General features: G+C 49.1%; 1 protein-coding gene and 1 long non-coding RNA gene across 2 annotated transcripts in view; both read right to left on the bottom strand.

Moving 5' to 3' along the window:
• LOC121503383 overlaps positions 1-27,737 on the bottom strand; it is a 163,163-nt gene that overhangs the window by 68,922 nt on the left and 66,504 nt on the right. Inside the window, exon 2 of the long non-coding RNA XR_005991367.1 lies at positions 1,518-1,680. This is a non-coding gene — a long non-coding RNA (uncharacterized LOC121503383). The remainder of the gene's footprint in view (positions 1-1,517; positions 1,681-27,737) is intronic.
• nog1 (noggin 1) lies at positions 26,373-27,121 on the bottom strand. The gene has a single exon (XM_041777761.1). The coding sequence runs from the start codon at positions 27,119-27,121 to the stop codon at positions 26,453-26,455; it is 669 nt and encodes a 222-aa protein (XP_041633695.1). The 3' UTR covers positions 26,373-26,452.

The following is a 27,737-nucleotide window of genomic DNA, read 5'->3' as shown; positions in this document are numbered from 1 at the left end:
CAATAATTTTGTCAGCTTCAACCATTTTTGCTCCTTTTTTGGAATTTTGCAACTTTTTTAAAATACTTTTGATCCATTTTTTTGCTACTTTTTGGGAACTTTTGCCCTATTTAACCCATTCTTGCTACCTTTTTGACGGTTTTTGCCTACTTTTGCTATTATTTGGACATTTTTTGCCATTTTTTCCATCACTTTTTACCACATTTTAGCAACTTTAACCCTTTTTTTTGCCATTTTTCTGCCACTTATATCCTATTTTGTCTCCTTTTTGACACTTCCAACCCATCTTTGCCACCTTCTTGCTGATTTTCACTCACTTTGCCTTTGTTTGGCCACTTTTTTGTCTAATTTTGCCATTTTTTAATCTTTTAAACCATTTTAACCACCTTTTTACAACATTTAACCCTTTTGTCCACTTGTAACCCATTTTTGTTTAGTGTTAGTGGTTTTGCCACTATTGACCAATGTTTTGGCCCCTTATGCCAATTGTTGACCATTTTTGACTTTGTCTTCCCACTTTTTACCCAATTTTGCCATGTTTTATCATCACTTTAACCAATTTTTGCCCACTTTTGCCACCCCCAGTTGTCTGGACCCCAGAGACCTCTCCCCTTTATCCCTTTATGGGCCACCTTGACTGTTATTTTATTTAAAAAGTCTATTTTTTATTAATATGAGTATGCTGTGCCTTGAGATTTTGGCTTAACCTTAGGTGTGCCTTGGGTGAAAATAGCTTGATAACCCCTGTCTTAAAGTAGTGACGTCCTCCTGTGAGATGCTCTGGTGTAGTCGTCCCGGTGTAAAGCTGCAGCAAACCTTTAAGATAAAATAAATGCTACTAAAGTCTGGGTTATGGGACGCAGCCTTCCTGTCGCCCATCTATCTACAGCTGTCCAATCCAAATAAAGACAGAAAAGGCTCAAAAATCTATCTAAAAAACAACAGTCTAAACTTCTACTTGGCGTTTTCCACCTCGTCTTTATTTTCCGTACTTTGACTCGGTGTAATGTGACTTCCTCTTTACGTTGTAAAACTGTCTTCCTATCAGGGAAAAAGGACATTTTTTAGACTTCTTACACAGTAAATTAACACTGAAGCCAAACTCTCTGGTGACTCTCCTCTAGAGCCGTCCATACCGTCTGATCCTCTGTTTTATCACGGCCATAATCTGATCTGATCATTGATGAATGCGACTATTTAAATCCTGATATTTAACGTTGTTTGTATCCTGTTTGGCCTCCTCTCTATCTCGTGGTTAAGACGAGCGCTGCTGGTCCAGCTTTAAATGCCTCGGACGCTCCCTATTCAATTTCAAAGGGACTGTTTAGAAACCCGAGCCGACCCTCCGGCGAGCAGACCCTCCCCGCCCCCGTTCTCTGAGCCCCCTCGCTCTAAATCACTCCTCTGGAGCAGTGTAAACAAACTTCAGTTTGCTCTCTGATATTGAGAGGTTAAGACAAGCGGCGATCCTCCGCTATGACAACACGGCCTCAGACAGACGATGTCATCCGTCTTACCTCACTCGCCATCCATCACCGCGCCGGAGTCGACGTGTCTGACAGTCCCACTCTCGCTTTCTATCGCTGCCACAGGCCCTCCACATCCGTCACTTTTCCCCTCAGGGTTTACTGTTATTACACGGGACGGACGCCGCCGCCCTCGCTGAGAATTCACGGACACCTGAAGAGAAAGAGGGCAGAAACAACCATCGATTAGAGACGCTATCGGATGGTTAAAACTCTTATTCTTCTGCCAATCAGCGGCGTGGAGATGTATGCAAAAATGACTGGTTGAAAGCACTTCTCTTAAAGGGACAGTACGCAGAATTTTGCACTGAAATGTAGACTCTGAATTTAAAAATGACCCATATTTAAATATTTTTGGGGCCTGAGCGCCAACCTTGGAATGAGGACCCCACTAAAACTGATTTAAGCCCTAAACAACCCTAAAAATCCACCAAAACCATCCATAAAAATGCTCATCAGTTAAACTTTATATAGGGCTTTCAGTGGTTTCATGATAGTCTATTCCACAGCAAATCCTCACGTACTTTCCTTGTGAAAGCTGTAATATCAATTGTTATTCTTTCATTGTGCAAACATAAATAAATTAAAAATGTTTTCCAGTCAGACAATGAGCCGAGGCATCCGGAGAAAGCTACACAGAAATGGTTTAAAGACAAGTTCTGGAGTGGCCAAGTCAAAGCCCAGACCTCAGTCCAAGAGAGGATTAGTGCCTGTGCTGTAGAGGGCTGTTCACACCTGATGCCTGGTCAACCTGACAGAGCTTGAGCAGTTTAGCAAAGAAGAATGGAGTAAAACTCCAGAGTCCAGCTGAAATAAGGATGAGGGAGTATGGTGTCAAAGAGTCTGATGGTACTGAAGCAGTTCTAGCTCCCTCTAACATCCACGGGGCAGGACTGGCCCGAACCCTAACCTGTCTGTGGTGAAGCTCAGTCAGTCAGAGAGGATCCTCTCCTCACCTCTTCTGAACAAACCTCTCCTTTACTCCCAGCAGAAACACCCTGGTCTGACCCAGGAGGAGGGACGATATCAAAGTGAGCATGTCATAAAGAAAGCAGGAGTTCAATCTACTTCTAAAAAGTTTTGATCAATTAATTTATCATTGAAAATCACCGTTTGTTTCATCTTAGTGAGCACAGGAAACAGCTTCATGAACTCTCTGTAAATCCATCCTTTAACTCACAAAGCCCTCTCTCTCTCTCTCTCTCTCTCTCTCTCTCTCTCCCTCTCTCTCTCTACCCTCTCCCTCTCTCTCTCTCTCTTCTCCCTCTCTCTCTCTCCCCTCTCTCTCTCTTATCCCCCCTCTCCCCCCCCTCTCTCCTCTCTCTCTTTCTCTCTCTCCTCTCTCTCTCTTCTCTCTCTCTCCCCTCTCTCCCTATCTCTCTCTCCCCTCTCTTCTCCCTCTCTCTCTCTCTCCTCCCTCTCTCTCTCTCTCTCCTCCCTCTCTCTCTCTCTGTCTCTCTTTCTTCTTCCTCTCTCTCCTTCCTCTCCCTCTGCTCCCTCTCTCTCTCTCACTGCTCACTCTCTCTCTTCTCCCTCTCTCTCTCCTCTTCCTCTCTCTCTCTCTTATCCCCCCTCTCCCCCCCTCTCTCTCCTCTCTCTCTTTCTCTCTCTCCTCTCTCTCTCTTCTCTCTCTCTCCCCTCTCTCCCTATCTCTCTCTCCCCTCTCTTCTCCCTCTCTCTCTCTCTCTCTCCCCTCTCTCTCTCTTATCCCCCCTCTCCCCCCCTCTCCCTCCTCTCTCTCTTTCTCTCTCTCCTCTCTCTCTCTTCTCTCTCTCTCCCCTCTCTCCCTATCTCTCTCTCCCCTCTCTTCTCCCTCTCTCTCTCTCTCTCTCCCCTCTCTCCCATCTCTCTCTACCCTTTCCCTCTCTCTCTCTCTCTCCCCCTCTTTCTCTCTCTCCTCTCCCCCCCCATCTCTCCAGCTCTGTCCTGTCCCCAGAGGTCCAGGGTTCAGTCCCTGAGCCCCTCTTTGCGGTGTTGTTGTTTTGTTTTGGTGTAGTGGCCCCTGAAGGTTGAAGGATGGCTCCTGTTCAGGAGCGGGGCCGCTATCTCCACATTAATCTGCCGCTGTGAGACAGACACGCTTGTTTGGCGAGCACAAAGCTCGGTAAGCTGTTGTCTCTGAGAAAAAGGCCGACCGTCTCCAGAGCCACTGGAGGCAGCGCGGGCTGGAGCCAGAGTAATGACCTGTGAAATTCACCGATAGACTCATCCTGCTGCACACAGGTCCGCCGGCACCGCGCCTTCTTCGCAGCCTGCCGCTGATTTATCAGCGCGCCTCTGCTGGTGCCGAGGGGTTTGTGGAGTTTTATGTGGGGCCAATGGGGGCCCCCAGTTTGGCTTTAATTAATGTGCTGTTTGTGTGTCAAAAAGGAGGGGGGGAGGAAAAAACTAACAAAAACCTACAACAATTAAACAGAGCTGATAAAATCATGTGAGTGAAATAATGGAGAGAGATTCTGTTGAAGAGACCCCTGATAAACCAGAGACTGGACCCTGATAAACCAGAGACTGGACCCTGATAAACCAGAGACTGGACCCTGATAAACCAGAGACTGGACCCTGATAAACCAGAGACTGGACCCTGATAAACCAGAGACTGGACCCTGATAAACCAGAGACTGAACCCTGATAAACCAGAGACTGGACCCTGGTAAACCAGAGACTGGACCCTGATAAACCAGAGACTGAACCCTGATAAACCAGAGACTGGACCCTGATAAACCAGAGACCGGACCCTGATAAACCAGAGACCAGACCCTGATAAACCAGAGACCAGACCCTGATAAACCAGAGACTGGACCCTGATAAACCAGAGACCAGACCCTGATAAACCAGAGACTGGATTTGGTCAACCCAGAGACTGGACCCTGATAAACCAGAGAGTGGACCCTGATAAACCAGGAACTGGACCATGGTAAACCAGAGACTGGACCCTGACAAACCAGAGACTGGACCCTGGTCAACCCAGAGACTGGACCCTGGTAAACCAGAGACTGGACCCTGATAAACCAGGAACTGGACCCTGATAAACCAGAGACTGGACCCTGATAAACCAGAGACTGGACCCTGGTAAACCAGAGACTGGACCCTGATAAACCAGAGACTGGACCCTGGTAAACCAGAGACTGGACCCTGATAAACCCAGAGGTTTAGTAAACCTCCATAGGGTCCAGGTTTAGGCCCCTCCCCCTCTCCCTGACAATAGCTGAATGAATCATTGTTTGCCGTCTGCGGCCGTGGCGTCTCGCTGCTGTGTGGCCGCGCTGCCGTGTAAAGAGCGTTTTCATTGAGTGTCGTCTTGTGTGTGGTAAACACACAAACCGTCAGCCCTTCACATGAATGACAGTAAACAACACAGGATCTCCGGCCGGGACCCCCCCACCCCCGGAGAGAGAGGGCTGCACACAAACGTCCCACCGCCTCTTAATTTGTTTAAAGCGCCCATTCAGACAGAGAAAACCTCGTTTCCATGGAAGGAGATGGGGACGCCGCTGACGACCACGCTCACGGCTTCACGGAGGCGCCAGGTTGTAATTAACACTTTTCAGATTACGTTTACTGGACCAACCAGGTCTGCCCGGGTTTTACGACCGCCGGGGTAGCGCTCCGGCCCTCCGGGGACACAAAACACGCTCTGTTTGACGCCGGCCTGTCCCTGTGAGACAGTTGATGGCTTTCTGAGGGTCTCCTGGTGGGTCAGAGTCTCCTCCTGGATCCTGCTGGTCTAGGGTTAGGGTCCGTCTCTCTGAGCTCCTGGTGGAGTCAGACCAAAGTGAGATAACGTGAGGAGGTTTTCATGCAGCTCTGAGTTTTCCTCTTAGACACTGAGCGCCGTTTCAGGGGAACATGCAGCGGTAGTAAAACTCCATTCACGGGTCAATGACCTCAGAATACAGGGGGCTGAGTCTCAGCACTCATCAGACGGGGCGTTTAGTGCTGGTTTACCACAAACAATACAAAGAAAATGTCTTTAAACACAAAAATGAGAAAAAGTAGTTAAAAAATTCAAATCAAAGAAGCTTTAATCATCAAAAAATCCAGTTTTATTAAAAGTGCATATGAAAATACCTCCCTTATCTCGTCATTTCTATGATTTTCCTCTGCAGATTCCTGATTGTTGCAGGGATGCAGAGCCGGCCCGAGGCATAAGCGACAGAAGCGGCTGTTTAGGGCCTGTTTTTTTCTCAGTACTCAACGCTTTTCGTAAATGCAATGTTAACGTATTTAAGTAAAAGTAAACGTAGGGATTTTGAAAAACACTCAAAAAAGTACAAGTACACAAAAAAGCTACTCAGATACAATAACTTGAGTAAATATAATGAGTTACTCTCCAGCGCTGATTTCTGTGTTTTGTACATAAATCTAAGTTATTACCATAACCATCTTATTTTTTTAGTTTGGATGCGTGCTGATGAGGAGGGTCTGACAGAGAAGAAGAAGAGGAAGAAGTCCACTCCTGCAGACTTCGGGACCTTAAGAGGCTCAGCACAGCCGTCTCCTACCAGACAGTCCAGAACAGAGAGGGGGGGACGGGAAACTTTCTTCATCTGTGTGCAGAAAGGTAAAACCCAGAACATCCCTGCAGAGACAGAGGAGTGGAGGACTTCCTGATCTCCTAGAGACAATCACAGTCCTCTCCAGATCCACAACAGTCCAGCTCACAGCTCAGTTTACTGCAGGTGGCCCAGAGTCTGGATCTAGTAGTCACTACCATCATGTACAGGGATGATCATCAGTGGAGTAAAGAGACAGTTCATACACACTGGTCAGATACATGAGTCTAGTTTCACTCATTTAGAGAACCAACTGAGACAAATCCCTCCAGCTTTAACTACAGTAATGTACGTGAGGTTAAATGTTGAATTTGTCTCAGTGTCTATAATGTGGTCTGAAATAAAACAAACAAAGTCTAAAGCTCTGTTACCTCCTCTGTGCAGATTATCTAGCATTGACTGCATCTGTAACAGTGATTGGTGGTTATCTGAAGTTCAAACCCAAACGTTCATTAAATCCTGACGTCTGAAAATAAAACCCAGACAGCGTCCAATCACCAACGCTGATGTTCCTTTTAGATCAGAACCCCGAGGTGTCGGTGTGGGTGGAAAAAAACCTCCTGGCTTTCTCATTTATCTTCTCCAAACGGCGCTCGTGTGTCCTGAGCACTTCACACTGAATTAAAGTGAGGCAGGAAAGCGTCTCTGCAGACGAGCGCCGCTTCTTTCCACTCATCTGCTGGACGATAAATCTGCAGGCTGCCATCCTCAGCCTTCACTGAGTCTCCTAAGAACCCTTCCTCTTTGTTTCATCTGACTGCTGTTAGTGAGGATAGATCTGCAGGGTAATGAGGAAGCTTTGGATCTTCTAAAAACACCAGAGCTGAGCCGTTTAGTCAGCATATATTCTGGGCTTCATTTGATGGACCCTGATCTTTATCTGATCCCAGGATTAACCACGGACAAAGACACGTGTTAGGTGGTAACCACAGTAACACCTCAGACTTCAGCAGCATGTGGATCAAGACTTCTCCTACCTGGCCATCTCCTCTGATTCTTGAAGAATGAAGATCAGGCCCAAAACCAAGTCTGACATTAGAAAGAGGATCTGACAGTGTCAGATTTGGAACCATGCTTCCACTCAGGATTGCAAAAAGTTCCTTAAACCTCAAGATAACAAAACATCTCCACAGCTCCATCCTGACTGAAACATCTCCACAGCTCCATCCTGACTGAAACATCTCCACAGCTCCATCCTGACTGAAACATCTCCACAGCTCCATCCTGACTGAAACATCTCCACAGCTCCATCCTGATGACTGAAACATCTCCACAGCTCCATCCTGACTGAAACATCTCCACAGCTCCATCCTGACTGAAACATCTCCACAGCTCCATCCTGATGACTGAAACATCTCCACAGCTCCATCCTGACTGAAACATCTCCACAGCTCCATCCTGATGACTGAAACATCTCCACAGCTCCATCCTGACTGAAACATCTCCACAGCTCCATCCTGATGACTGAAACATCTCCACAGCTCCATCCTGACTGAAACATCTCCACAGCTCCATCCTGACTGAAACATCTCCACAGCTCCATCCTGATGACTGAAACATCTCCACAGCTCCATCCTGACTGAAACATCTCCACAGCTCCATCCTGACTGAAACATCTCCACAGCTCCATCCTGATGACTGAAACATCTCCACAGCTCCATCCTGACTGAAACATCTCCACAGCTCCATCCTGATGTCTGAGCTTCATCTTTAGCACGCCTGTGGTTGCTGACATAATTGCATTCTGCTAAAACTCGTCATAAATCCTGATCGTTTTATGGGCCGTCCTTAATCCCACATCTCAGCAGAGAGATTCCACTAATCTGTTCATGGTTTCTTCATCGTGTTCCTCACCTTTCTGACAGACAACCCTCAGGCTCTGATCCCCCGGCTCTTAGATTTAACGGGCTTCTCTGGATTTATCGTTAGTCATGAAACTGTTCCAGCGCCGAGCGCCTCCTAAAACCACTAATTGGTGTTTTTACATTTCTGTTTGTGTAAGAGTCAAACAAACAAGATGGGACACGTTAATGAGTGAGGAGCGGAGCAGCTCTTTCCACATCTCTGCATGCTTTATGCTAAGCTAAGCTAATCTCTCAACGCTCCCACTCTGTATTACACACACGGACGCTTTTACCTTCACAGTATTCAGCTATGCATCAAACTAATGAGTGTTTCATGGATGCAACGTCTTTTTACATTTACCATTTAGGTTCAGTATCCCTGCTTACATCCTGATAAATTCAGCTAAAGACTGACTCTAAACCAGCTTCAGAAGGAGTACTTGTAATAGACCTTAATTTCAGGACGTGTTTCTCCTGTGTTTAATCTCATACTGAGGAAATAAAGGGACATTTTAAACCCACCTCTGCTCCTTAAATACTGCCCTTAGACATCCACATCTGTCTGCACAGGGATCTGTAGTGGAGGTGAACTCCAGAGCAAACTGCTCCATTTCTGGTCAGTCTTTGCAGTTCTGGCATGCACTCTACTCTGTTTATGGTGCATGCCAGAACTGCCACTTTGCTCCTCTCCACTGTAGATATGCAGAGTCTAGGGATGTTCTGTTTCAGGAATGTTTCATCATTATCGCTTATAAACTCAGTGTAAAGGAACAGGAAGACTCTCAAATAACAGGGGGGTATGGGTAAAAGCTTGGAGCAGGTGTCAGAGGAGATACCTGCAGAGTCTGTTTTCAGCAGAGCTTCCTTCCTGCACACATCTATCCATGTAGAGAAGAGCCAATCAGGACGAAAAATGTGCAAACATCTGCTCAATCTGAAAGCAACACAATGTGCACAATATCAGCTTGACATCAGCCAGCAAATCAGCCTCAGAAAGACAACAAAATGATGCCAACATGCTACTCTCATGTTAGACTCGTGTGATAATGCAGTCTCCATCTGAACTATCTGGAGGAGGTGGAGCTTTAGTCTATAGAGGAGGAGGCTGGGGTGGAGGAGGTAAAGCTTTAGTCTATAGAGGAGGAGGCTGGGGTGGAGGAGGTGGAGCTTTAGTCTATAAAAATGGAGGCTGGTGTGGAGGAGGTAAAGCTTTAGTCTAAAGGAGGAGGCTGGGGTGGAGGAGGTGGAGCTTTAGTCTAAAGGAGGAGGCTGGGGTGGAGGAGGTGGAGCTTTAGTCTAAAGGAGGAGGCTGGGGTGGAGGAGGTGCAGCTTTAGTCTATAAAGGAGGAGGCTGGGGTAAAGGAGGTGGAGCTTTAGTCTATAAAGGAGGAAGCTGGGGTGGAGGAGGTGGAGCTTTAGTCTATAGAGGAGGCTGGGGTGGAGGAGGTGAAGCTTTAGTCTATAAAGGAGGAGGCTGGGGTGGAGGAGGTGAAGCTTTAGTCTATAAAGGAGGAAGCTGGGGTGGAGGAGGTGGAGCTTTAGTCTATAAAGGAGGAAGCTGGGGTGGAGGAATTGGAGCTTTAGTCTATAAAGGAGGAGGCTAGCGTGGAGGAGGTGGAGCTTTAGTCTAAAGGAGGAGGCTGGGGTGGAGGAGGTGGAGCTTTGGTCTATAAATGAGGAGGCTCGGGTGGAGGAGGTGGAGCTTTAGTCTAAAGGAGGAGGCTGGGGTGGAGGAGGTGGAGCTTTAGTCTATAAAGGAGGAGGCTGGGGTGGAGGAGGTGGAGCTTTAGTCTATAAAGGAGGAGGCTGGGGTGGAGGAGGTGAAGCTTTAGTCTATAAAGGAGGAGGCTGGGGTGGAGGAGGTGGAGCTTTAGTCTATAAAGGAGGAGGCTGGGGTGGAGAAGGTGAAGCTTTAGTCTATAAAGGAGGAGGCTGGGGTGGAGGAGGTGGAGCTTTAGTCTATAAAGGAGGAGGCTGGGGTGGAGGAGGTGCAGCTTTAGTCTATAAAGGAGGAGGCTGGGGTGGAGGAGGTGAAGCCTTAGTCTATAAAGGAGGAGGCTGGGGTGGAGGAGGTGAAGCTTTAGTCTATAAAGGAGGAGGCTGGGGTGGAGGAGGTGGAGCTTTAGTCTATAAAGGAGGAGGCTGGGGTGGAGAAGGTGAAGCTTTAGTCTATAAAGGAGGAGGCTGGGGTGGAGGAGGTGGAGCTTTAGTCTATAAAGGAGGAGGCTGGGGTGGAGGAGGTGCAGCTTTAGTCTATAAAGGAGGAGGCTGGGGTGGAGGAGGTGAAGCCTTAGTCTATAAAGGAGGAGGCTGGGGTGGAGGAGGTGGAGCTTTTGCCAGCAGCATTGTGGTCTATCAGCATTAATGAAGCAGGGATTAGTGAGAGGTACGTCGTATTTAAGTACACCTCTGTGTCGAGAGAAAGAGCTGTGATTGGTGTGGGCAGCTCACACATCAGGAAAGGAACCATCAGTGCTGAAAAGTAGAGAGATGTTTTCAGGGAAGGCTTTGACTAAACCACAGTCCACATCCATCACAACAGCATGGCTTCACATTTGCCTTCATGTCTTCACAGTCTTTTCTCGCTCCTGTCCCAGCTTTTCTGGAACATGTAAGAGGCATCAAATGCAGAATGTGTGCATATTTCCAAAAGGCCACTTTAGCAGGTTTAACTGTATTTCTGGTTGGGGTTTGTAGTCGTGATGATAAAACATTACAACATCTTTGACTAACCTCAGATCATGAGTGGTTAAATCCTGATTAAACAGCTAAATCTGCTCTGTTTCACCCTGAAACCATCCCTTCCTGTCCTCCTGTGCTCCAGGATCCTGGTCCCGTAGGTGTTATAGGGAACAGCAGAATATCAGAGATCCTGGACTCCTGACTGTCAGGTGGATCTGGAAACAATCTGCAGAGGTCTCAGCCCTGCAGAAATGATGCGTGCAGAAATCTGATCAAAGCTGAGCCAAGTGTGAAGACAGTGAATTAATCAATAACCCGGGGCGGCTTGTTTGGGTTGTGATGACAGGATGATAGGAGAGGCTTGGCGAGCGCCGTGGAGCGGGTGAGCCTGAATCTGCTCCAGGCTCAGAGGTGCCAGTGGAAGTGGAGTGGAAGGTGAAGAGGGGAGAGAGAGGGAGACACGGGAGAGGAATGATGGACGGCTCACACGCCAGCCATTGTGAGAAAATTATAGCGAGGTGCCGCCAACTGAGGCAGAGTGGCGGGCGGCCAAAGCCCCGGGAGAACAAAGGGCCGGGATGGCTGCGAGTGAGCGAGCCCCGATCCTTCATATTTACATGCGACGCTCAAGAGTTAATTGCGCTGAATTCCTGCGCTGGGAGCAGAGTGGGGGCTGTTGTTGCTTTATTTTACATAACAAACAGCGTTTCTGCTCATTCCCTCACGTTTCCAAGGAACTCAGACCAAAGATGCATGACGCTGTGAGCCTGTGCACATCCATCGTGACTGCGCCCAGAACAACCAGAGATCCACGATTGTTTCTGAGAGCGTTTGTCAAGAGGACAATTATGGTGAGCCTCAGAAAAACAAATGAACGCTGTAGGTTAATACGGCTAATACTGGGTTTATGTATTCAGAGGAAAACACCAAGCTTCCACACATTCCTGCGATTACCCGGGGACAGATTTGTGTTTGATTCGGCTTCACAGGAAACGTTCATGTGAGCGTTTTCAGCAGAGAGGCCCCTCTGACTAACCAGAGCCGGTCCTCACAGTAGTCCGTGGACCGGAGCCAGGATGTGTCTCCAGTTCCTGATCTTTCACAAACCGACCGTGCCCTCTCCTCTCTGCAGACTTGGCAGCGCTGGCCCGTGCACTTCAAAGTCCCGGGCCTGACCTTACATACCAGATGAGGTTTGGATTAACGAGCTCTGGACATCAAACGGCAGCATCACCCCCGCACCAGCCGTCAAACCGGCCCGTTGAAATTTACAGCCCACGAAGAAATGCTGGAAAAATCAACACGGAGCTTTCCACGCACCCCCGTTTGAACATCGTGACCAGGACGGCGGCAACGGTTCAAAAGCCCTCCAATTATCTGATGTGTGGGAGAGGACAATGAGCTGGGCCGCACGCCAAACAGCATCCTTTACCAAACAAATAAAACTTTTGAAAGGACGTGTCTGCCTCTTAGAGCTCTGCTCACCAACGGACCAACAGGGCTCTGGAGCAGGGCAGCGACCGCCGATCCACATGTGCACTGATGTCACTACGGTCAGTCAAAGAGGACAAAAATAGAGACTGGAACACTGCTGGAAGTAAAAGAATACTGAGATCAGAGCACGTCTAAATGACCGACCCCGGAAGAATCTATCCTGATAACATTTCACTCCCACATTTGGCTGAAAGTCCTGAAATAAGAGGATAACTCAGAGTTTTAACTTCAGCCAATAACAGCTGATTAAAGGGTTTGGGCTGGTTCTCAGTAGTGGTGGGTTTTACTGGTATCAGGACTGTCACTGAGAAAATACACGTTCTGTTGTAGACAGATGTTTGGCCCTTTTATCAATATTATAAATCAATCATGGTTAATATAATCTGGATTTTTTTACACAAAAATTTTACTAAAATCCATCTTTAATGTCAAAATGAAACCAGATTTCTGAAAGGTTATGTTCATTAAATAAGTGACTGTGTCTCAGTGATTACAGTATAAAGACTCCTGAGTCTGGAAGCTACAGTCACTGGTTCATCAGTATTCCTGGCTACCATTACACCATGAAGACAAAAGAACACTCAGAGAAAAGGTTAGTGAAAAGTCTAAGTCAGAAACATCTCCAAGTCTCTGAACATCCCCCAGAGTTCAGTTAGATCCATCATGAAGAAATGAAGGAATATGTCACATGTGTAAATCTGCCTAGATCAGACCGTCCTCACAGACTGAGTGGGCGTGCAAGAAGGAGACTAGTGAGAGAGGACACCAAGACACCTATGACTACTCTGAAGGAGCTCCAAGCTTCAGCAGCTGAGATGGAGAGACTCTGCAGACAACAACTGTTGGCCGGGTTCTTCACCAGTCAGAGCTTTATGGGAGAGTGGCAAAGAGAAAGACACTGTTGAAGAAAACTCAGATTCAATCTGGACTAGAGTTCACCAGAAGGACTGTGGGAGACTCCATGGCCAAGAGGAAGAAAGGTCTTTGGTCTGATGAGACCAGAATGGAGCTTTGAGACCATCAGACAAGACGCCAAACACTGACATCACCACAAACACACCATCCCCACTGTGGAGCACGCTGGTGGCAGCATCATGCTGTGGGGATGCTTGTCAGCAGCATCATGCTGTGGGGATGCTTCTCAGCAGCATCATACTGTGGGGATGCTTCTCAGCAGCATCATGCTGTGGGGATGCTTCTCAGCAGCATCGTGCTGTGGGGATGCTTCTCAGCAGCATCATACTGTGGGGATGCTTCTCAGCAGCATCGTGCTGTGGGGATGCTTCTCAGCAGCATCGTGCTGTGGGGATGCTTCTCAGCAGCATCGTGCTGTGGGGATGCTTCTCAGCAGCATCATGCTGTGGGGATGCTTCTCAGCAGCATCATACTGTGGGGATGCTTCTCAGCAGCATCATGCTGTGGGGATGCTTTTCAGCAGCATCATGCTGTGGGGATGCTTCTCAGCAGCTGGCCCTGGAAGGCTTGTAAAGGTAGAGGGGAAAATGAACAATCTTGATCAGTCTGACAGAGAACTACGGCTTAGAGAAGATTTATTTTCCAGTCAGACAATGAGCCGAAGCATCCAGAGAAAGCTACACAGAAATGTTTTAAAGACAACAAGGAGAATGTTCTGGAGTGGCCGAGTCAAAGCCCAGACCTCAGTCCAATAGAGGATTAGTGTCTGGACTTGTAAAGGTCTGTTCACTCCTGATCAGCCTGACGGAGCTTGAGCAGTTTAGCAGAAGAAATGCATCTTTAAAAATGTCCCTTAGTTAGGTTCAGATCATTAAACTATATTTAGTCATGTTTATATGTTTTAGGGAGCTCAGGGTTCCTGATGTACCACAACCTGAGGCTGGACTGTAGGGGGCAGATTTAAACACCACACGTGTTGACACGTGTCTTGTTGTGCAGCCAAGGTCCAGCTCAACACCCCTGAAGACCACCTGTGGTTTCCAGGCCCTTGGGACATCCACCGCAGGACCAGAGGCTCATGACAACCCTGCTTCTTCACCTGGACGGTACCCTAGGCCGTCCTCACTCACCATGAGGCTTTAACTGTTTAAGTCTGAGGGTCCTGGTCCCTGTCAGACCAGATCAGTCCATCCTTCCATGTTTGTCTTAAACGTGTGACTAAAGTCTCTGACAGCAGTCGGACCCTCACAGACCACAGACTCTCTCTCTGGGGATAATGGAGGTGCTCCCTATGGCCTGATCCTGATCCTGATCCTGATCCAGATCCTGATCCAGATCCTGATCCAGTCAGAGTTTTTAAAAGTCATTTCATAATCTGCCATGAATAATGGACGCTGTGTGTTTGGCAGAGCTGATGAGAGGAAGTTTTCTTAGACGGGGGAGAATCTAATCAGGTTTTGGCTTCAGAATATCAGAACAGAGGTCTGATTGGGCTGAAGAGGGAGGGAGAGGAGCAGTAATGGCTCACTGGTGGCGACAAACATTACAGCCTGAACAGATCCGCGGACAGACCGGGCCTAGAGAACGCCGCTCCGAGCTGACAGCGGCTCAGGAGTGACAGAGGGCGTTAACACGCCAGCATCCTCCGGTCTGCAGCCGGTATTAGAGGAACCGAGCGCCCTGTCACCACAGATTAGTGCTCACACAAATCACCGCAGCGGCGGCGGGGCCCTGGCCTGCTACGGGGAACACGGAGGAGACGGGAACTTCAGGAGGATGTTTATGAGCCGGTGCACGAAGCTGGAAGATTAAAGTTTCATCAGACAAATCACAGCCAACATTACGGCCAACGGAACCATCAGAATTAACTCTCTCCATCCATGAAGTAACACACCACTAACAGGGCAGCTTGGAGCATCACACCTAAAATACTTCTCCAGTGATGTGGAGCGGACCGGCGGTTCTGGGACTCACTAGGACCAGGCTGGTGAAGACTAGAGACCAGCCAGGACCGTCTGATGATAGGAGAGTACTATCAAACCAAAAATGATGGAAAATGAAGATGAAACCAGAGTAGATGAGGCAGAAGAGGGCTGTAGAGAGGTCGTCTGACTAACAGTATGTGGGTTTATGTGGTTCTGTTCTGGGGCTCTGTTGGCCGTCCGGACGTTAATCCTCATGGCAGCTTCAGCCGTGACGCCCACGACCTGAAATAGGTGGATATCCCTGCAGCTTGTCGACTGTAAAGCCGGACTGTGGTGAGCTTAACGCCCCGGGACAAACGGCATCAGAGAAAAGAGGCGAGGATCAGCAGCCAACAGCGAGGATCGAACACACAGACGCTCTCCAGAGCTCCTACAGATCTACACCTTACAGCGCCATCCGGTGACAAGAGCGCGGATTTGTCTGCAGCTCTGAGGCTCAGGAGCTTCATCAGGACTAAACAGGAGGAGGACTAACCAGGAGGAGGACTAACCAGGAGGAGGACTAAACAGGAGGAGGACTAACCAGGAGGAGGACTAAACAGGAGGAGGACTAACCAGGAGGAGGACTAAACAGGAGGAGGACTAAACAGGAGGAGGACTAAACAGGAGGAGGACTAAACACAGGAGGAGGACTAAACAGGAGGAGGACTAAACAGGAGGAGGACTAAACACAGGAGGAGGACTAAACAGGAGGAGGACTAAACAGGAGGAGGACTAAACAGGAGGAGGACTAAACAGGAGGAGGACTAAACAGGAGGAGGACTAAACACAGGAGGAGGACTAAACAGGAGGAGGACTAAACAGGAGGAGGACTAAACAGGAGGAGGACTAAACAGGAGGAGGACTAAACAGGAGGAGGACTAAACACAGGAGGAGGACTAAACAGGAGGAGGACTAAACACAGGAGGAGGACTAAACAGGAGGAGGACTAAACACAGGAGGAGGACTAAACAGGAGGAGGACTAAACAGGAGGAGGACTAAACAGGAGGAGGACTAAACACAGGAGGAGGACTAAACAGGAGGAGGACTAAACAGGAGGAGGACTAAACAGGAGGAGGACTAACCAGGAGGAGGACTAAACAGGAGGAGGACTAACCAGGAGGAGGACTAAACAGGAGGAGGACTAAACAGGAGGAGGACTAAACAGGAGGAGGACTAAACAGGAGGAGGACTAAACACAGGAGGAGGACTAAACACAGGAGGAGGACTAAACAGGAGGAGGACTAAACAGGAGGAGGACTAAACAGGAGGAGGACTAAACAGGAGGAGGACTAAACAGGAGGAGGACTAAACAGGAGGAGGACTAAACACAGGAGGAGGACTAAACAGGAGGAGGACTAAACAGGAGGAGGACTAAACACAGGAGGAGGACTAAACAGGAGGAGGACTAAACAGGAGGAGGACTAAACAGGAGGAGGACTAAACACAGGAGGAGGACTTAACAGGAGGAGGACTAAACAGGAGGAGGACTAAACAGGAGGAGGACTAAACACAGGAGGAGGACTAAACAGGAGGAGGACTAAACAGGAGGAGGACTAAACACAGGAGGAGGACTAAACAGGAGGAGGACTAAACAGGAGGAGGACTAAACACAGGAGGAGGACTAAACAGGAGGAGGACTAAACAGGAGGAGGACTAAACAGGAGGAGGACTAAACACAGGAGGAGGACTAAACAGGAGGAGGACTAAACAGGAGGAGGACTAAACAGGAGGAGGACTAACCAGGAGGAGGACTAACCAGGAGGAGGACTAAACAGGAGGAGGACTAACCAGGAGGAGGACTAAACAGGAGGAGGACTAACCAGGAGGAGGACTAAACAGGAGGAGGACTAAACAGGAGGAGGACTAAACAGGAGGAGGACTAAACAGGAGGAGGACTAAACACAGGAGGAGGACTAAACAGGAGGAGGACTAAACAGGAGGAGGACTAAACAGGAGGAGGACTAAACAGGAGGAGGACTAAACAGGAGGAGGACTAAACAGGAGGAGGACTAAACAGGAGGAGGACTAAACACAGGAGGAGGACTAAACAGGAGGAGGACTAAACACAGGAGGAGGACTAAACAGGAGGAGGACTAAACACAGGAGGAGGACTAAACAGGAGGAGGACTAAACACAGGAGGAGGACTAAACAGGAGGAGGACTAAACAGGAGGAGGACTAAACACAGGAGGAGGACTAAACAGGAGGAGGACTAAACAGGAGGAGGACTAAACAGGAGGAGGACTAAACACAGGAGGAGGACTAAACAGGAGGAGGACTAAACACAGGAGGAGGACTAAACAGGAGGAGGACTAAACACAGGAGGAGGACTAAACAGGAGGAGGACTAAACAGGAGGAGGACTAAACACAGGAGGAGGACTAAACAGGAGGAGGACTAAACAGGAGGAGGACTAAACAGGAGGAGGACTAAACACAGGAGGAGGACTAAACAGGAGGAGGACTAAACAGGAGGAGGACTAAACACAGGAGGAGGACTAAACAGGAGGAGGACTAAACACAGGAGGAGGACTAAACAGGAGGAGGACTAAACAGGAGGAGGACTAAACACAGGAGGAGGACTAAACAGGAGGAGGACTAAACACAGGAGGAGGACTAAACAGGAGGAGGACTAAACAGGAGGAGGACTAAACACAGGAGGAGGACTAAACAGGAGGAGGACTAAACACAGGAGGAGGACTAAACAGGAGGAGGACTAAACAGGAGGAGGACTAAACACAGGAGGAGGACTAAACAGGAGGAGGACTAAACAGGAGGAGGACTAAACACAGGAGGAGGACTAAACAGGAGGAGGACTAAACAGGAGGAGGACTAAACACAGGAGGAGGACTAAACAGGAGGAGGACTAAACAGGAGGAGGACTAAACACAGGAGGAGGACTAAACAGGAGGAGGACTAAACAGGAGGAGGACTAACCAGGAGGAGGACTAAACAGGAGGAGGACTAACCAGGAGGAGGACTAAACAGGAGGAGGACTAAACAGGAGGAGGACTAAACAGGAGGAGGACTAAACAGGAGGAGGACTAAACACAGGAGGAGGACTAAACAGGAGGAGGACTAAACAGGAGGAGGACTAAACAGGAGGAGGACTAAACAGGAGGAGGACTAAACAGGAGGAGGACTAAACAGGAGGAGGACTAAACACAGGAGGAGGACTAAACAGGAGGAGGACTAAACACAGGAGGAGGACTAAACAGGAGGAGGACTAAACAGGAGGAGGACTAAACAGGAGGAGGACTAAACACAGGAGGAGGACTAAACAGGAGGAGGACTAAACAGGAGGAGGACTAAACACAGGAGGAGGACTAAACAGGAGGAGGACTAAACAGGAGGAGGACTAAACAGGAGGAGGACTAAACACAGGAGGAGGACTAAACAGGAGGAGGACTAAACAGGAGGAGGACTAAACAGGAGGAGGACTAAACACAGGAGGAGGACTAAACAGGAGGAGGACTAAACAGGAGGAGGACTAAACAGGAGGAGGACTAAACAGGAGGAGGACTAAACACAGGAGGAGGACTAAACAGGAGGAGGACTAAACAGGAGGAGGACTAAACAGGAGGAGGACTAAACACAGGAGGAGGACTAAACAGGAGGAGGACTAAACAGGAGGAGGACTAAACAGGAGGAGGACTAAACACAGGAGGAGGACTAAACAGGAGGAGGACTAAACAGGAGGAGGACTAAACAGGAGGAGGACTAAACAGGAGGAGGACTAAACACAGGAGGAGGACTAAACAGGAGGAGGACTAAACAGGAGGAGGACTAAACACAGGAGGAGGACTAAACAGGAGGAGGACTAAACAGGAGGAGGACTAAACAGGAGGAGGACTAAACACAGGAGGAGGACTAAACAGGAGGAGGACTAAACAGGAGGAGGACTAAACAGGAGGAGGACTAAACAGGAGGAGGACTAAACACAGGAGGAGGACTAAACAGGAGGAGGACTAAACAGGAGGAGGACTAAACACAGGAGGAGGACTAAACAGGAGGAGGACTAAACACAGGAGGAGGACTAAACAGGAGGAGGACTAAACAGGAGGAGGACTAAACAGGAGGAGGACTAAACAGGAGGAGGACTAAACAGGAGGAGGACTAAACAGGAGGAGGACTAAACACAGGAGGAGGACTAAACAGGAGGAGGACTAAACAGGAGGAGGACTAAACAGGAGGAGGACTAAACAGGAGGAGGACTAAACAGGAGGAGGACTAAACAGGAGGAGGACTAAACACAGGAGGAGGACTAAACAGGAGGAGGACTAAACACAGGAGGAGGACTAAACAGGAGGAGGACTAAACAGGAGGAGGACTAAACAGGAGGAGGACTAAACAGGAGGAGGACTAAACACAGGAGGAGGACTAAACAGGAGGAGGACTAAACAGGAGGAGGACTAAACAGGAGGAGGACTAAACACAGGAGGAGGACTAAACAGGAGGAGGACTAAACAGGAGGAGGACTAAACAGGAGGAGGACTAAACACAGGAGGAGGACTAAACAGGAGGAGGACTAAACAGGAGGAGGACTAAACACAGGAGGAGGACTAAACAGGAGGAGGACTAAACAGGAGGAGGACTAAACAGGAGGAGGACTAAACAGGAGGAGGACTAAACAGGAGGAGGACTAAACACAGGAGGAGGACTAAACAGGAGGAGGACTAAACACAGGAGGAGGACTAAACAGGAGGAGGACTAAACACAGGAGGAGGACTAAACAGGAGGAGGACTAAACACAGGAGGAGGACTAAACAGGAGGAGGACTAAACAGGAGGAGGACTAAACACAGGAGGAGGACTAAACACAGGAGGAGGACTAAACAGGAGGAGGACTAAACACAGGAGGAGGACTAAACACAGGAGGAGGACTAAACAGGAGGAGGACTAAACACAGGAGGAGGACTAAACAGGAGGAGGACTAAACAGGAGGAGGACTAAACAGGAGGAGGACTAAACACAGGAGGAGGACTAAACAGGAGGAGGACTAAACAGGAGGAGGACTAAACAGGAGGAGGACTAAACACAGGAGGAGGACTAAACAGGAGGAGGACTAAACAGGAGGAGGACTAAACAGGAGGAGGACTAAACAGGAGGAGGACTAAACAGGAGGAGGACTAAACAGGAGGAGGACTAACCAGGAGGAGGACTAAACAGGAGGAGGACTAAACAGGAGGAGGACTAAACAGGAGGAGGACTAAACAGGAGGAGGACTAAACACAGGAGGAGGACTAAACAGGAGGAGGACTAAACAGGAGGAGGACTAAACACAGGAGGAGGACTAAACAGGAGGAGGACTAAACAGGAGGAGGACTAAACAGGAGGAGGACTAAACAGGAGGAGGACTAAACACAGGAGGAGGACTAAACAGGAGGAGGACTAAACACCCGGAGCGGTCTAAACAGGAGGAGGACTAAAGCGGCGGAGGACTAAACAGGAGGAGGACTAAACAGGAGGAGGACTAAACACAGGAGGAGGACTAAACAGGAGGAGGACTAAACAGGAGGAGGACTAAACACAGGAGGAGGACTAAACACAGGAGGAGGACTAAACAGGAGGAGGACTAAACAGGAGGAGGACTAAACAGGAGGAGGACTAAACACAGGAGGAGGACTAAACAGGAGGAGGACTAAACAGGAGGAGGACTAAACACAGGAGGAGGACTAAACAGGAGGAGGACTAAACAGGAGGAGGACTAAACAGGAGGAGGACTAAACACAGGAGGAGGACTAAACAGGAGGAGGACTAAACACAGGAGGAGGACTAAACACAGGAGGAGGACTAAACAGGAGGAGGACTAAACAGGAGGAGGACTAAACAGGAGGAGGACTAAACACAGGAGGAGGACTAAACAGGAGGAGGACTAAACAGGAGGAGGACTAAACAGGAGGAGGACTAAACAGGAGGAGGACTAAACAGGAGGAGGACTAAACAGGAGGAGGACTAAACACAGGAGGAGGACTAAACAGGAGGAGGACTAAACAGGAGGAGGACTAAACAGGAGGAGGACTAAACAGGAGGAGGACTAAACAGGAGGAGGACTAAACAGGAGGAGGACTAAACAGGAGGAGGACTAAACACAGGAGGAGGACTAAACAGGAGGAGGACTAAACAGGAGGAGGACTAAACACAGGAGCTTTGGAGCTCTGTAGTCTGAGGGATGAGGAACAAACAGCATCACTGCAGCATTTGTAGAGCAGGGAGTCTCAGCTTTCCTCCAGTTTTTAAAGCATTTTGACAGGATAAACCTTAGAGGGGTTATTAACATTTGTACCCAGTAGCTAGTGTTAGCCGCCCTGGCTACGTCAGTCTCTGAGAGTTAGATTGCACAAATGTTGGCAATGCTTTGGTACAAAGAGATTAACAGACTTGCACAAATATTTCAGCAACTTTTAGGTACAAAGACAGAAAAACGACTTTGAAATTGTTCAAAAAGTTGTGAACATTCAGTACAGAGAGACAAAAAGACGGTTTAAACTGCAGAACCATGAGGGTGAGCGTCCTAACTAACCTGAGCACAGGTGGGTCATGGAGCAGGACCATGATCCTAAACACACCAGCAAGACCACCTCTGGATGGACTAAAGACTACATGAAGGTTCTGGAGCGGTCTAGTCAGAGTCTGGACTTAGATCTGACTGAGATGCTGACCTCAAACAGGCCGTTCATGCTGGAAAACCCTCCAATGAGGCTGAATGAAAACTATTCTGCAGAGAAGAATGGGACAACATTCCTCCACAGTGAGGAGAAAGACTCGCTGACCGTGTTCAGGTTATTTTAGTCTGATATTAAACTTTTATATCAAACATCCCAGTGTCTCTATCTGAGACCCCGGGCTGGCTCCTTCCTCTGCCTGATGGTTAAACCAGCCCTCCTCCTCCTCCCCTCTCCTCTCCTCTCCTCCTCCTTCTCCTCTCCTCTCCTCTCCTCTCCTCTCCTCTCCTCTCCTCTCCTCCTCCTTCTCCCCTCCCCTCCTCCTCCCCTCCCCTCTCCTTTCCTCTCCTCTCCTCTCCTCCTCCTTCTCCCCTCCCCTCCTCCTCCCCTCCCCTCTCCTTTCCTCTCCTCTCCTCCTCCTTCTCCCCGCCCCTCCTCCTCCCCTCCCCTCTCCTTTCCTCTCCTCTCCTCTCCTTTCCTCTCCTTTCCTCTCCTCTCCTCTCTTCTCCTCTCGTCTCCTCTCCTCTCCTCTCCTCCCCTCTCCTCTCCTCTCCTTTCCTCTCCTCCTCCTCTCCTCTCCTCCTCCTCCTCCTCCTCCTCTCTCCTCTCCTCCTCCTCTCCTCCTCTCCTCCTCCTCCTCCCCTCCCCTCTCCTCTCTCTCCTCTCCTCTCTCTCCTCTCCTCTCCTCTCCTCTCCTCCTCCTTCTCCTCCCTCCTCCTCCTCTCCTCTCCTCTCCTCCTCTCATCTCCTCTCGTCTCCTCTCCTCTCCTCTCCTCTCCTCTTCTCCTCCTCTCCTCCCTCCTCTCCTCTCCTCTCCTCTCCTCTCCTCTCCTCTCCTCTCCTCCTCCTTCTCCCCTCCCCTCCTCCTCCCCTCCCCTCTCCTCTCCTCCTCCTTCTCCTCCTCCTCCTCCTCCCCTCCCCTCCTTTCCTCTCCTCTCCTCTCCTCCTCCTCTCTCCTCTCCTCTCCTCCTCCTCTCCTCCCCTCTCTCCTCCTCCTCTCCTCCTCCTCTCTCTCTCTCCTTTCCTCTCCTCCTCCTCCTTCTCTCCTCCTTCTCCCCTCCTCCTCCTCCTCCTCCCCTCTCCTCTCCTGTCCTCTCCTCTCCTCTCCTCTCCTCTCCTCTCCTCTCCTCTCCTCTCCTCTCCTCCTCTCCTCCTCCTCCTCCCTCCTCCTCTCCTCTCCTCTCCTCTCTCTCCTCCTCCTTCTCCCCTCCCTCCTCCTCCTCCCTCCCCTCTCCTTTCTCTCCTCCTCTCCTCCTCCTTCTCCCTCCCCTCCTCCTCCTCCCCTCCCTCTCCTTTCCTCTCCTCTCCTCTCCTCTCTCCTCTCCTCTCTTCTCCTCTCTCCTCTCCTCTCCTCTCCTCCTCTCCTCTCCTCTCCTTTCCTCCTCCTCTCCTCTCCTCTCCTCTCCTCCTCCTTCTCCCCTCTCCTCCTCCTCCTCTCCCTCTCCTCCTCCTCTCCTCTCCTCTCCTTTCCTCTCCTCTCCTCTCTTCTCCTCTCGTCTCCTCTCCTCTCCTCTCCTCCCCTCTCCTCTCCTAACCTATCCTCCCCTCCTCTCTCTCCTCTCCTCTCTCTCTCTCCTCCTTCTCCCCTCCTCCTCTCCTCCTCCTCCTCCCCTCTCCTCCTCCTCCTCCTCCTCCTCCTCCCCTCCTCCCCTCCTCTCCTCCTCCTCCTCCTCCTCCTCATCCTCCTCCTCCTTCTCCCCTCTCCTCCTCCTCACCTCCCCTCCTCCTCACCTCTCCCCTCTCCTCATCCTCCTCCTCCTTCTCTCCTCCCCTCCTCCTCTCCTCCTCCTCTCGCCTCCTGCTGAGCTGCAAACATGGAGGAGGAGTGTTAGCATCCTATTGGTCCATCCCTGCTGGGCCCTTCATCAGGGCGTTAACCTCTCTGAAGGAGGCGTGTATCAGTGGTGAGTTCAGGTAGAGTGGAGGCCGATGAAGGGTTAGGGTCTCTAAATGATTCCAGCTTCATTTCCATCACACGTATCTGTTTCTAAGCTCCTCTGCCTGAAAACTGACCCTCTTTTGTTCCTGTAATTAAGTGTTTGGACGTAAACGTTAATGCAGATTAACCCCGACACCACGGCGCGTTTAGAAGTGCATGATTGTCAGAAGCAGCTGATGCGTTAAATGGCGTTAGCGTGACACAGCCAGCTCGCTGTGACGAGCGCCACTGACCCACAGGAAGTGGAGAAAGAGTTTAAACGCTGCTGCCACTATCTGACAGTAATCACTCTGCAGCTCCAGGTCCTGACCATACACCGCTCTCCACATTATTACGCACGTGACCTTTTTCTCTTATTTTCCTAAATATTCATGCAAATGACAGAATATTTTTCAAGTCATCAGCCGTTAGAGCATAATTCAAATGTTTTTGAACAAACTTCATAATGATAACTGTTATTTTTTAAAAATAAAACCTCTAAAGTCACTGTTCCACATTACTAAGCAGGCCACAGGTTTCAGCAATCTGGAAAAGAAAACGGATCTCTGCTGCTGAAAAGGGTCAAGTAGAGTAATGGCTTGGAGAAGGCATTGCACCCTAACCCCTAACCCTAACATGACATATTTCATGAAATATTAACCGTGATCATCGTACTGTGAAGGAATTAGTGTCTGACTCAGAGCACAGACGGGTTCCTGCAGATAAAGACATAATGAGGAAGGTTTCTGACAGACAGATTCATCAGATTAAGAGAGCAGATGCTAAAATGTCATTACAAAGCAGAAAACAGGGATTTGAAGCTGCTGGTACAAAAAGAAGAACCGTGCCTTCTGAAGCTAAATGATCTTCATGCATGACAATGCTCCATCTCATGCTGCAAAGAATCCCTCTGTGTCATTGGCTGCTATGAAGGAGAGAAACTCATGGTGTGGCCCCCATCCTCCCCTGACCTTTAACCCTACTGAGAACCTTTGGAGCATCCTCAAGCTAAAGATCTATGAGGGTGGGAGGCAGTTCACATCAAAACAGCAGCTCTGGGAGGATATTCTGACATCCTGCAAAGAAATTCAAGCAGAAACTGATATCAGAAGGAGATATCAGAGAAGGGCTCCTATGTTAACATCAACTTGGCCTGTTCAGATGTTTCTGATTGAAATAGCTTTGATTTCAGTAAATATGACCTCCTAATGCTGCAGATTCAACACATGACCATTTTCACTTCTTTACAGCCTATAAAATGTTTGAAACTCTGTTGTGCTTAATAATGTGGAACAGTGACTTTTTAGGTTTTTATTTTTTTTAAATAATGGTTATCATCATGAAGTTTGTTCAAAAACATCTGAATTATGCTCTAACAGCTAAGGACTGAAAAATACTCTGACTGTCATTTGCATTAATATTTAGGAAAGAAAGGTCATTTGCTTAATAATGTGGAAAGCAGTGTAAAACTCTCCATGCAAATGAGCCCAAACCAGACATGAAGCATGTAAACAGTGTTGTTTTATTGTACCAATATAAAGAATAAATAGCACATTTCTTTAATTTACAGGATAAAACGGTCACAGATACATGGCAGTGTCGATAATCCACCCAGAGGTCGGTCTGCTTCATCCAAACATGGAAAAACAGCGAGTCCGTATGCACCAAGTCTCCATAAATACAAAATATAGAAGCAATATTCTCCACAAATAAACTCTGGTTACAAAATAATACTGACTCTGTACAGGGAGTTAAATGTTACTGCATGGCACCGCATATACACAAAATACATTCCTACACTTGGTAGTGCACGTGAGAGAAGAATCACAAATAATGAGCTGAGGAGTCAGGGATGCACGGTGTCAGGACGATATCAGCGCCTCTGCAGAACAGACTGGTTTTATGGTTTTCTAGAACAAATGAAGAGTAGTTCAAGCCTGCAGCCAGCCTCAGGAAGAGTGGGGTTACCTTTCTGCAGGTTTTCTGCTGAGCTGTGATCATTTCAACCTTTTCTCAGATCAATATGCTCCTTTTTTTCCTCTCCTTCCCTGCCACAGCTGCAGAGTCCAAAATTAACTCACAATAAAGTCTAAAGTGAAAGTTATGATGCAATCTGTTGATGCACCAACATCTAAATGTGTATTTTTATCAGCTTAACAGGTATTTATGTGTAAAAAGGTTTTTGCTATCATTGCATTAAGCTTGGGTGCACCAAACAACCCCTCCTCCTTCTCACATTTTTCAGCTTGTTCTGAGCCTTCCCTGGCGTGCAGCTGCTCCATGCATGGTGTGAAGCTGATCATTAATGAAAGGAGAATCACAGCAGTGGTGCTTTAGCAGGATGATGGCTTTGGATGAGTTTAAATGTTTGACTGTGTTGGGTTCATTTACAGTTAGTGGCTTGTTATTGAAAATGATCCCTGCATGCCCCTGTACTTTTAGATCAACCTTAGAGCCTGTCTGATGTTTCACCTCAGAGCCTTTTTAGTGAAGAGAACAATAAAAGAAGACATTTCTGCAGTGTAGATTGAAGTGAACACAGATGTAGAGAGAAGAGAGGTGCAATCAGCTACCATCAGCTCTGAAAATGCATGAAACTAAAGAGGCCGCCTGCTTGTAACCCAAGGTTTAAAATGGTCTCAAATATGCACAGTGTTCCTTGGTAAGGCATGCATATAAACACATCTAAAGCAACCCTTTAATTCTATTTATTCCAGTATGCAGGGTTTAAATTAAGGGGGTTCTGTGGAACCTTCAGGGTCTCCCAGTCTGCATGGCTGCAGGCTGGTACCGCCTCATATTTCTGCTTCAGCTCAGATGAATGTGGAAATGTTGGCCCATCAGATATCAAACCCCAACGCCGTGCACCCCTAAGATAAAGTCTTCAGTCTCTAACTGGAACAGGAGCATTTGCAGTCCGTGATGATGGGGTACTGCACGGGAATCCACGCGCACTTCATCCCCCCTTTCCTCTGCACACACCTCCATCTGAGCACCGTGAGGTGGGTCGAGTTCGCGGGTTTGCACACCATCCCCTCCGGCACCGAACACGACCGTTTGCTGAGGCAGCTCCCCACGCGCACGAACCGCGGCCAGAAGCGGTTCCCCAGGTCGGTCCACGCGTAGAGCACCGGGCAGAAGGAGTACGCCCACAGCCACTGCTGCAGCCGCCGCTTCAGTTTCTTGCTCGGCTTGTGCTTCTTACCGAGCTGCACGTCGAAGTCCACGGCGCGGATCTCCTTCGGGAGTACTCCACCGGGTCTGTGGACGTCAAAGTCCTCCAGCTCGTCGTTCCCCGTGAATTTCTCCTCCACGGGGGGCAAAACGGACAAAAAGCGGCTGTCAAAGTCCCCCAGCGCGCTCTTGAGCTCAGTCTCGTTAAGGTCCCTCTCCTTGGGGTCGAAGACCGGGTCCGGGTCTTCTTTTAACTCCACCAGCGGCAGGCTGTCGCTCGGGATGGGCCTGAGGAGGTAGTAGTGCTGACAGATCCCCCTGCCCATCATTAGTCCGAGGGAGAGGACCAGCAGGTACCTGGCCACACACTGCTGAGGCGGATCCATGTCTCAGCGCGAGCACCGAGCTGCTGAATGTGCCGCTTTCTTGTGCGCAATTACGCGCGAGCCGTATCCAACCGTGCGTCCTGGACGTCCCCGTTCAGTGTCCCATGGTGAGAATCCGTGACAGAAACCAGACCAACCGGTCCATCGATCATCAGTGGAGACTGCTCTGAGGCTCAGACTCGGTGACGGAGCTCAGGTCTCTCCTCGGAGTCCGTGCGCGCGGGCTCGGCATGGTGCGCCCGTTGGCTCCTCCACGGATTAAACAGCGAGAGAGTGAAACCTCCGCTTTATCCTCCACACGCAGCATGACGTCATCCGTGAATGTGGGTTTGTTGTCTAGGAGGAGATCCCCAACAGCTCCTTCTGCAGAGGGGAGGAGGGAGGGAGAGGAGACGCCCCCTGCCGGCGTTCCAGACGTCCTTAAATCATTCTCACAGTAGGAATGATTGTTGGAGCCGTTTCATCTGGAGAATCCTTCAGCTCCGAGAGCCCAGAAACATCTGAAACCTCGACCAGCACAGGAACGAGATTTATTTTATTATTATAGTGCAGCTGGGAATGACTTCTGCTCCAGAATAACAGCGACCACTTCTCTGAGTCCACACCAGACCCTTCC

Source organism: Cheilinus undulatus, linkage group 21, assembly GCF_018320785.1.
Source record: "Cheilinus undulatus linkage group 21, ASM1832078v1, whole genome shotgun sequence".
Taxonomy (NCBI): Eukaryota; Metazoa; Chordata; class Actinopteri; order Labriformes; family Labridae; genus Cheilinus; species Cheilinus undulatus.
This window is presented reverse-complemented; position numbering and strand designations above follow the sequence as displayed.